The 12,104-nt window shown below is 35.4% G+C and overlaps 1 protein-coding gene across 1 annotated transcript; it reads left to right on the top strand.

Moving 5' to 3' along the window:
* Positions 1-8,520: 8,520 nt before the first annotated feature.
* LOC147386248 (uncharacterized) lies at positions 8,521-9,969 on the top strand. Its single transcript, XM_086423759.1, has one exon. The coding sequence runs from the start codon at positions 8,710-8,712 to the stop codon at positions 9,967-9,969; it is 1,260 nt and encodes a 419-aa protein (XP_086279885.1). The 5' UTR covers positions 8,521-8,709.
* The last annotated feature ends 2,135 nt before the right edge of the window (positions 9,970-12,104 follow it).

Raw genomic sequence — 12,104 nt, 5'->3', positions numbered from 1 at the left:
AAAATCAATGACCCAAAAGGCCTGAAAAATTTAGATAATAATAGGTTGTCATTGCCCTATTGTGACACGAGGCGACAAACAATAGACGTACAAAATTGACCTATAGAAAGTAGACACATGGTGAATAAAAAAGTAAATGTGCCATCACTAGGAATGATTAAAAATAGGCTTTGAGTCGGCCATTAAAAAATCGAGACAATCATAATTGACACACTGTTGAAGTTGCAATGGTCCAATGACGTGTGACAAGAAGCATTAACTATATAAAAGCCTAGACCTTGGATAAACATCTATGAGGCAAGTAGTCCAATAGTGGAAAGACATATATGTGCCATCTTTTGGGTCTTAGGGGATCGACAAAAGTCCAAACCTCTTAGAGGGGTATTGTAGAGGATATTTTTAGTAAGACACCTGAGAATGATATGTGGCATATAGGGATCGGAGTGTGTAGACATGTGATTTCGTCATTACGACGGTCACATCTACTATGATTTGGAGTCGCCACCATTCATATTGTAAGTGGGTGTGAATGGTCACCCAATGTGCATTTTTGAAAAAGTGACATTTTGGCATTTTAGTGACTCACGTGGATAAGGTACGGATCAAACCTTAAGATCCGGGGTAAGCGGCTCGGTTGGAGAAAAGGGAAGGTGTTAGGCACCCTTTTCTCCCCACTAAATAGCGGTAACCTCAACTCAACTCGGTCATTTGATTAAAAAAAATACGAAAAATGATGTGCCACGTGTTGTGCATTTGTACCCTAGATAGGGGTTCATTTTCGGCTTGATCATAGGGTCATTCCATTGATGGAAATGACCCTTATAGACCTTTAGCCTTGGGGTCCATTCATCCTAAAAAATAAAATGAAGGGGAGAGGGAGGAGGAGAGGATGTAGAAGAGAGAGGGGGGGGGGGTTGCCTTGAACCCACCTTGTATTTTCTTTCTTCTTTTCTTCTTCTTCTTTGAGTCTTCTTGAGTCCTTAGTATTTTAAGCAAATACAACTCTTTTTTTTTTGGTTGAAGGAGTAAAGAAGAGATGATGAGTATGTGATTTTTTTTATGAGACTTGGGGAGGGTTAGTATGAGGGAATTGATGAGATTTTTCTTAGTGAGAGGGGTGATAGTTGTTAGTAGAGAGAGTTGGAGAGAATTTTGTAGTGAAGGTTGGTGGCCATTTTTGGGAAGAAGAGGAGGGTATTTATAGATGTTGAGGAGTTATTTTTAGGGATATAATGGGGTGAAGTGAAGAAAAAGGGTAGAATGGTTATGAGTTTGAGAGAGAAGTGGGTGTAATTTAGAGGAGATTGGAGGGTATTTAGGTAAGGAGGGTTAAATGGGTGAGTTTTGACCCAAATGGTTTGGATCCTACCCAACCTATTTGGGTGGAGTGTTTGGTGAGGTAAGTTTAAGATGGTGGTTGAGATTAAATGGTATTTGGTTTAAGAGAATGAAGGATTTAAAGAGGTGGTTGATGATATTTTGGGAGGGTGAAGGAGATGATGCCATGTGTTAAAGTGGGTGGAAATGAAGGGTTGGGATAGGTTGATGGGAGAGGTTGAGTGTTTGACTTGAGAGGATGGTGTAGGTTTAGGTTGTAGATGTAGGTTTTGTAGGAAATGATGAGGGTAGATTAGGGGAGGTATAGGTTAGGGGTGTGGGTAGATGTGTTTGATTTGAGAGAAAAGGTGATGGGTTGATGTGTGGGTAGATGGGATTTAAAGCAAATTAATGGGGTAGGTAGTTGGGTGAGGGAGGTGAGATGGGGTGATGACATGTGTCATCTTTGATTATCAAGATGGTGATTGGTTGATGTGGGTAGTGGTTGATGGGTTAGGGTTGTGGGTTGGATATGAATTGGATATGGATTTGGGCTTAGAGGCTTTGGAGTGTTTTGGGCTTGGGTTATGAAATGGTTTTGGATTTTAGGAATTGGTTGAGGGTTGTTTTGAAATGGATTTTGAGGGTATAGGTTGGTTTTAGATTTTAGGTGATGTGGGATTAATTTTAGGCTAGGGGTAAGATGAGAAATCGATTTAGGAAAGTGTTGAGGGCTTGTGGGCCTTAGGTGGGCCTATGGTTTTTACGGATACGGAGGCGGAGCGGTGGTAGTAGAGGAGGGGTAGGTATCCCAAGTCTCGCATTTTTAATTTTTTAATTTTTTTAGATTTTTGCAATCATTAGTTTGATCAAAAACGCCACGTGTTGACGAATCGGGCTTTTTAGGCCCGTTGGTGAAATTTATCAAAAATTTGGTGTTTTTAATTTTTTTGGAAGCGGAGCGGTGAATAATGGGAAAGCGTAAGGTTGGCCGAGTCCTTTTGGTGGCCTCCTAAACCATTGAGAGGTCTTAGGGGTCTTAGGGGCCTCAGGTTGGTAAAAATATCACTTTTCAATGACTTGGGCCTTTAAGGCCCATTGGCCCATTTATTTAGAAAATCGATATTTTTGGGCCCTTTCGAGAAATGGCCCGTTCAAATTGAGGTGTCTACAGAGTGGATCTTGGAAATCCGAATAAACTTGTTTGAGTTCAAGTGATTAAACAATCTCAATTGACTTAGTTCAACCCTAATCAAGGATTGATGGTTTGGCGGTTGGCAGAAGACAATGAATCAAGACTTTGTGGTAAAATGACTTAATTAGCCCCAATTCTTAAAATTTAGGAATTGGGTATGGTCAAAAGTAGTTGTAATCTTTAATAGGGAAAGATTATAAAAAATTGGGAAAGTGATCTTGATTTGATACATTCTTAATCAAGATGCATTTATTAAAATGGATAGAGATCAGGTTGGGACTCAAATCAAGAAAAATCCTAGGATTTTCATCTATAAATACATAGATATAGACACCTAAAGGTATGCTTTTCCACTCTTACACTAGTACTCTATCCTTTTGATTGGTTATTTGAATTGAGTGTCAGAGAGGTTGTATTACAGACAACAAAAAACACAGAAGTTGAAGATCCCAAACCATCAAAATAGATCTTAAGGCAGTGCAAGTTTTTTACATCTATAGTGTCTCTAATTCATTATTGATTTGCCCTACAATTTCAAAATTGAGAGCCAGAACTCTAACGTTAAAATAATATTTAAATAAAAAACTCAAGGAAATTAGATCATTTTAGAAGGAATAAGAGTTATCAACCCAATTGACACTCTTGTCATAAATATTTTTTCACAATGTCAGAAGATGCAAGAGAAGTACTCATATAGATTTTCATTTTTCATGTTGTGGAAACTTCTAATATTATAAAAGTCACTCATACTCCATCATAAGTGAAAAAAAAAGTTGTGCTTTTTTTATGCCCCCTCTGACACACATTCCCTGGCATGGCATGGACTAGAACTATAATTTTTTACCTCGGGATGCACAACTGTACATTCCCATAAATATGTGCAGTTATGTATCTCAACGAAAAATATCTATGATTCTAGTACATTTCATGTCAGGAGCATGCGCCAGAATATGTGTCAAAAATCATTATTGAAAAAAAAAAACAACCGATACTCACTATCATCTCTTTTTCATTATACTCATATCTTTTCTCGATGCTACTCACTGTAGTTTAGAGACTTAAAATTCTCTCTCCTAAATCCAACTTTGCAAATCTGTTTTAAAATTTGAGAAAATTAAATGTTATCATTTATAAAAACTTGCACTTATTTCGTCAAATTCTTTTGACACTTTTTTGGTCCACTAACTCACGAATACTAAATATATCTCTTCGTGAATATATGCAAATAAAAAGAAATCATGATTATAAACTTTGGCTTTGAGCCTTTGACTGCTAAAAATAATTTGAGAATCAACATTATCAAATGTTCAAATTATTTATTAGAAATAGCCATAAAACTCGTTGTTTGTATATAACACTTATAAGTACATCAAGAGATGGTTATATTAGGTTAGGGTCGGGTACCAATGACTCACCAAGACTGACTCATGAGAAAACACAGAATCTTGATTGTGCAAATATGAAATACAACAATCACGATTTATACGATCCTCATAATACACATCTTGAAAATACTTATCCCAGTTGTAAATATCAAGCATTGGATATTATGTCCAAACGATTGAGATCATGTGATTATACCCTGTGTTTATAGGACTGCAACTCAGGCGGATTGGCTAGGTTGGAGGTTAAACCCACACGCAACCCAAGTGGTAGAACCCTCAACCTGAGTTCAACTCAACTCAACCATCAGGCTTGAGCTTACTAATCCAAACTCAACCCAAGTTTAATCTTCTAAAATCGGGTTGAGTTTGGGATAGCCCAAGTTACATAGTTTGAGCGGGTTGGACGGGTCGGCTAGTTGAATATCCCTAATTTTGTTTTAATCAATATATAAATTTTATATCTTAAAAAAAATACAACATCCAAAAAAAAAAAAAAAAAAAAAAATCACATACAACCTCCAAATCCATCATTGAGAGAATATTTAGACAAACCATATTTAATCAAAACCCACATTAACAATATCAATTGTCTACAAACCATAATATATATATATATATAGGGTCGGGTTCCTGCAACACACATTGCGACACACATATAGACAACGTGTTTGTCTTATATGGGCAAAAATGTTTGGAATGAGCTGATTTTTTGTGAGGATGATCTCTATGATGAGGGAATCATCCTGGTAAAAAAATCATCACATTCCAAAACTTGTAACCCCATCAAAATTGATTTACAAAAATTGGACGGTCTATAATTTTTCAACAAAAATTGGACGGTCTAGAAGTTTCATAATGAGCTGATTTTTGGCAAGGATGATCTCCTCACCACAGAGATCATCCTCACAAAAAATCAGCCCATTCCAAACATTTTTATCCATATAAGACAAAACACGTTGTCTATATGTGTGTTGAAATGGTTGTCGTTTGAACCTGACCCATATATATAAAATTGTAGATTAGTATATAGGCATTGAGTTCGGGTTGAGTTGAGTTGCCCGATTTCTCAACCCGAATTGAGGTCGGGTTGAGATATTCTAACCCAAGCTCAACTCATTTTTCACATAACTCAGCTCAAGCCAGTCCATCAATCGGGTTGAGTTCGGGCCAGCCCACCCCAAGTTGCAGTCCTACCTGTGTTATTTTTCATGAGTCGCTATATCCTGACCCATTAGGTTAATGGGCCCAAAGATGTTATGAGAAAATATATTTAAAAATATGCTAATTTTTGCAAGCTTTACATAAAATGTTACACTTTACGTGTGCCCTTAAGGCACACTTTAATAAAATCCATAATTTTATTTGGTGTTTTGTTAACGTGTGCCCTTTAGGGGTGCAAGTTAATTCGGTTCAAACCGAGAACTGAATCAAACCGTGCGTTTTGGATTGGTTTGGTTCGGTTTAGATTAATAACGATTTTGTTTCGGATTTTAAAAATGAAGAACCGATGAATTCGGTTCGGTTCTTGGTTTAGACTTAATAAAAAATCGAACCAAACCGAAAATCGAACCAACAATTATTTTTAAATAAAAAAAATATATTTTTTTCTTTTTTAAAAACCCTAAACTAATTTTCATTCTTTCATTTTTTCCTTCTACTCTCTTTCTCTCTCTACCGTCGGAGGAGCTGCTGCGGGCTACTCTCCCTCTCTCTCTCGTCGAAGGAGGAGTTGTTGATGCTCTCTTTCTCGTTGTTAGAGGAGTTATTGCGAGCGGCGGTGGCGGCTGCTGCTGCTGATGCTGCTCTCTCTCTCTCTCGTCGGAGGAGGAGCTACTGTGGGCTGTTGATGCTGCTTTCTCTCTCTCTCGTCGGAGGAGGAGCTACTGTGGGCTGCGGCTGCTACTGCTGCTACTCTCTCTCTCTCTCTCGTCGGAGAAGGAGCTGCTGCGGGCTGCGCTCTCTCTCTCTCTCTGGGCGTGGGACTCCAGGCGTGCGAACTCCGGTGGTCAGCAGATCTTCTCTTTCTCTCGGCATGCGGCTGTGGGAGTGCGGCTGCAGGTTAACTAAACCCATTTTGTTTTGGGATGGATTTTGGAGAAAAATTAATTTTTCCCATAATTTTTAGAAATCCAATTTTTTTTTATGAAATTAATCTAATTTTTATGTGATCTCATATATATATATATATATATATATATATATATATATATATATATATATATATATATATATATATATATATTGTTTTTAATTTTTTATAATTCATGTGTTTACTTAATTTTATTGATAAATTTGTGGGAGAAATTTTTTTTTTTTTTGCAACCTATAGAACCGAACCAAAGCAAACCAAATTAAGATTGGTTTGGGTTGGGTCGGTTCTAGATCAAATCGGTTCGTTCTGGTTCTCATATAATGGAACCGATCTTAGCCGGTTCGGTTTTGGTTCTCATATAATGAAACCGACCTTAGTCGGTTCGATTCTAATTTTACTCTAAACCGAACCAACCCGAACCAAGTTGCACCCCTAGTGCCCTTAGGTATGCGTTAAAGTGCAATAAATACACTTTGAGAATATGCATCTGAGGGCATTTTGGTAAAAAAGATTTTTAGTGGCATTTTTGATACAAAACACAATTTCCCAAGTGTATTTATTGCACTTTAACATGTGCACTTAGGGCAGACGTTAACAAGACCCTTTTATTTGAAAATTTTGCATTAAAGAACTAATAAATCACCTCCAATTAAATTCCGAGATATGGATGGAAATCGGCCCATGAACATTATAAGAGCTTTGGGGGATACATTAGCAAACACTTAAATTTAATGGTGGTATAAATTTATTAGATTTGATAATTTTTCATAATTAACTCATATTCATTGACTTTCGTCATATTTTTATTACAATTATATAAGTAATAAAAACTAATTTTTCTTTTGTATACAGCTTTAAGATAGTATAATTGTATAACTGAATAACTGAATATTATAGGATTAATGGGCCCACCTGATTGTGCCATTTTTAGAAGAATTGCATCAAACATTCTATGCGCTTGAGAATAGCAAATTTTCGTCCATACCATTGAATTTTCTTTAGGATTATATCAAATTTTTTTGCATCGTGCTGGGGTGACGTTGGATTTACTGCCGTTTTTACATTTCTGCCATCCACGCAATACGGTGTTCCGTTCCAATAAAACAAGTTGGATGTCTACGTGGCATATTCTAGTTGGTCTTTAAAACAACTTGGCTCTTAACCAAGCCGTTCACGCAGCCTAATGTATTTGTTTTTAATCAAATTGTGCCACGTATACACCTAACGTATATCAAAAGGGAACACCGTATGAGATCTCGACTTTTGTTTTTTTGTTTTTGTTTTTGGTGATTCATGCCTTCACGTTTTAGTCGATATTAAAGGGATGACAAGCCCTTTGACCTAAGTCTTCTAAATGAGACTAACTTAGATGATTGATGACGTAGCATCCTAGATATTCTCATCTTCATTCCCAGTAAAAATTTGTTTTGTTATTTGTTTTTCGTTTTTTTTTTTTAAATGTAGCATCTTCAACTCCTAGTAAAATCCCTTTGTTTTGTTTTTTGTTTTTCTATTTTTAAATGTAGCATCTTCAACCGCTTATTTTCTTGGGTAAATTACTTTTAATTAATTTTTTTATATTTTATTTTAAATGTCAATAGGGTTAAGATAGACCCAAATCAATTACCATTGAAGAAATCATTGAAGAAACGGAAATAAAATTGAGACAAGACATACTGGAGTAAATTATTTTAAATTAAACCTTGTTTAGAAAATCTTCGATATTTTAATAATTTATTTATCCAAAGTAATTTTTCTCCTCCCAAAATTGTATCACCCTAAAATATCTTAAAATGAGGGTATTTAGGTTATTTATCTTATTCTCTCCAAGAATACCTAAGTCAAAGAGGATGTTTTGAATTTTGATGAATATAAGACGAGAAATTCTATTAACACACCATTTTACATATAAATGGCCTGTTATAAGTAAAAGTTGTTGTACCAGTAGATTCTCTATATTAGAAAATAGAAATTGGTTTTGGTGTGAAACTGATGACATGAATCTTGACCTAGGTCTCTTCTGGAATACTTTTATACAATTACTTTTTAGCCTCCACCAAAATAATCTATCTTCTTTTCATTCTCAAAAATCCAATCTTGCTCATATATAATTTTATCGGAAAATGCTGAAGTAACATTAAGATGTTTCGTTTCACACATTGCTGACATGGTATGTACAGAAGCATAGATGATTTTCATCGAGATACGAGTGAGAAACAAGTATGGTTCTATACACACTAACGTGTGAAACGATGTCAATTTCAATGTTACTCTAACACGATTCTATAGATGTTTGTAGGAGAAAATCAAGTTATAATCTATTTTATTTCCAAAAAATCCCATTTTATTCTCAAGATTTGAGTTTTAAACGGGACTGAGTCAAAATTTTGAAGATTTGGATTAAAAAAAAAATGTACTCAAACCAAGTTTTCGGAGAAAATCCAGGATTGAATATATAGCCCGAGGTCAAGGGGCTTGCATCAGTTTGATAACAAGGGGCTATCTATAATATCTTCAAAAAATGGGGTGGTTATATTTAAATTACATTTTTTTCCATCCAGTTCTAGTATCCTATCGTGATTCTTCTACTTATAAAAATAAAAAAAATAATTCCAAAATCTTTCTGTTTTTTTTTTTTTTTGGTTCACCGCCATTAAAACTCCTTTCAAGCTCAATTTCTTTTCTATAATCTCTCATAACTTTCATGTTTCTTGATCACCATGGAAAAGATTTCAATAAAAATGTTTAATTTTCGTGGATTCGATGACACCAAACACTCCTCACGATTCTCCATCGCAGCTCTCCTACTAATCATCCTCTTCGTTTGTAGCATCTTCTGCAATCTCACTTTTCTCACCTACAAAACCGAAATCTTGATCCACATTTTCCCATCCAATCAAGTTCATCACCTATTTACCCAAAATTTAATCTTTCCAATGCAACAAGAGATTATCAAAGAAGAAACTGTTTTAGATTCTCTTCTCCCTCCAAGGAACGTAACAGTGGAAGAAAGAATCGCATGGTTCAGAAAAAAACTACCTGAATTCGAGATCTTCAAGTCGACTCCATTAACTCTGCAATTTTCAACAAAAGCTCAAGAATTCTTCAACAATGGATGCAAAGTTCGGTTCTTTATGACTTGGATTTCTCCTGCACTATCCTTTGGTCAAAGAGAGATCTTCGTATTGGAAAGCCTTTTCAAATTACATCCGAACGATTGCTTGATGATTCTCTCAAGAACTATGGATTCCAGAATCGGAAACAAAATCTTAAAACCTTTAATCGATCATGGATTCAAAATTCTCGCAGTCGCACCAGATTTACCATTTTTGGTTAAAAACACACCAGCCGAAGCTTGGTTTGATGAGATGAAGAAGGGGAACAAAGATCCTGGTGAAATTCCATTAGCACAGAATCTTTCAAATCTTCTTAGACTCACAGTTCTCTACAAATACGGAGGAATCTATTTAGATACAGATTTCATAGTTCTTAACAAGCTTTCAGATCTGAAGAACACCATTGGAGCACAAAGCATGGATATTGGAACGAAGAAATGGACGAGATTGAATAACGCCGTTATGATTTTTGATGAGAAACATCCACTTTTGTTTAAGTTTATTGAGGAATTCTCCGTTACTTTTGACGGAAATAAATGGGGACATAATGGTCCTTATATGGTTTCAAGGGTAATTGAGAGGGTAAGAAAAACGGAAGATTATAATTATAATTTTACAGTATTGCCACCAATGGCTTTTTATCCAGTTGATTGGAACAAAATTGTTGGGTTTTTCAAAGAACCAAAGAATATGGAAGTTTCAAAATGGGCAGAAGCGAAGTTGGTTCAATTAAAGGAAGAGAGCTATGGGGTTCATCTGTGGAATAAGCAAAGTAGGAGATTGAGAATTGAAGAAGGAAGTATTATACGGAGATTGATATCTGATCATTGTCTTATTTGTAAAGAGATTGAAGAAGCTCCTTGATTTGATGGTATGTGTAGATTCTTTTCCCATTTTTTTTTTAAAAATATATTTAAAGTTAAAGATTATAAATATGTAAATTGGGAATTTATTTATTTTAACAGGTGAGACCCCTTTGAAGGGAAAGAAATTCTTTTAAATGTGTGGTATATGTGTGTCTTGTATTATATTGGTGTTGGTATATGGCTAGAATAGATGAGAAAATTTTTGTGGTGATTTTATTCACAATTTTGTTATTTTTGTCCTTGGAGGTAGTGGGGGCAATTGCCCCACAGAACTTTGAGACACCCCAATATTTTCAACTAATTTCATGCCCCATTTGTCTCCACTCCCTCACCTCTCTCCTCATTTGCCTCCACACCCTCATCTCCCTCCAAATTTTGCCCCCACATCCTCACCTTCCTCCAATCATATTTTTCAGCACAAATAATTGTCTCACCATTTAAGTTCTTCAACTATACAACTAATCATAATTTGCCCTCACTACAAGAAAATCTTGACTTTGCCCTTGGTTGTATCCGAATTTTTAGGGGGTATTGTCAATTTTCAGTTTTACGGAGAGGAAATGAGATTAAGACATTGTAACCTTATTTTTCATAGAAATAGTGGAGGGATCACATCATCGCACAAGGTCGAAAGCATATGTAAATTTTGTGTTATATTCTTTTTAATTGATTTACCTATTTCTTTTTTAAAGATTCTAAAAGTAAGAAGGGAATTTATTTATTTTTAAATGCAAATATCAGATCAAGTAGGGAAAGAGAAACATATAGGTTTGAGAGTGGACCCCTTTGAAGGGGAAGGAATTGTTTAATAGGTATGCTATGTCTGTGCCTTGTATCATAATAGGGGTAGTATTATGGGTATATAGAATTTTCGGGAAAAAAAGGGGTGATCTTATTCAAAATTTGGTAGTTTTTTTGCTTTAAGGGCTATTTAGTCATTGTATGAATTATAAATTCATAGAACAGTCAAAGATTGTTGGTAATGTTTATTGCACTAATAATTAAATTTCCTTTTAACTCATTGAACTCTCCTTTTTAGCTGCTTAAGGCAGGTTAATACAATTAACTAGAAAATTTTCAGATTAAGTGAAAACTCACATAAATTGATTCTAGTGTGAATTTCCTATTAAATAGAGAAGGAGGATACATGTGGTTACGTAACTACCCTAATTATAAACATGATTTAGTACAACTCTATACACTTTAATAAAATACAACCTAACTATCTTAATTATTTGATTTTATGCACCTCGATGCATCTTAATAAATTATAACATAACTAATACTCTAATATCCCCCGCAATCACATGTTCCTTTGAACAAAAAACGTGTGATTGCTTACACTCAATATGAAAATCCCTTGACGTAGTGATTAATTTGTTGATTGTCGGTGGAAATGTTTTATCGTCCTTGCTGAAGATCCTTACTTGCATGTTGACCAATCTGGTTGCCAATTGCATTCTTTTGCTAATATGAGAATATTGAAAGAGAATAGAGATGAGGAGAATATGAACAAGATCATAAAGGAGAAGAAACCAATAAGAGAAAGAATGTGTATCACATTGATAAGAAAGAGGAAGGGGGTGATAGACCAAATAGAGATGAGGAGAATGTGAACAATCATAGAACAACAAGAAACCGATAAGAGAGAATGTACATCACCTTGATAAAAGATGGGAAGGGAGTGATGAACAACAAGAACCGATAAGAGAGAATGTGCCTCACCTTGATAAAATAGAGGAAGGGAGTAATAGAACAACAAGAAACCGATATGAGAGATTGTGCATCACCTTGATAAAAGAGAGGTAGGTAGTGATAGGACAAGATCATATGTATTCCAAGAAATTTCACACTTGGACTAGTAAGGATCCAAAACATTTTAGATTGAGATAACTAAAGGAAGAGATTTGTAACCGTTTCTTGGACTACAATGAATGAGAGAGAGAGAGAGAGAGAGAGAGAGAGAGAGAGAGAGAGAGAGAGAGAGAGAGAGAGAGAGAGAGAGAGAGAGAGAGAGAGAGATTTTCAAGACTCCACAATGGGAACATCGATATAGGAGACGTGATGTTTAGGAGAAATTCAGTTGGTGGGGAGGATTTCAAAGGAAAGAAAACTAGAAGAGTTTGAACTTGC

The sequence above is a fragment of the Akebia trifoliata genome, chromosome 14 (assembly GCF_017979445.1).
Source record: "Akebia trifoliata isolate Shusen 1 chromosome 14, ASM1797944v1, whole genome shotgun sequence".
In the NCBI taxonomy this organism is placed as follows: Eukaryota; Viridiplantae; Streptophyta; class Magnoliopsida; order Ranunculales; family Lardizabalaceae; genus Akebia; species Akebia trifoliata.
This window is presented reverse-complemented; position numbering and strand designations above follow the sequence as displayed.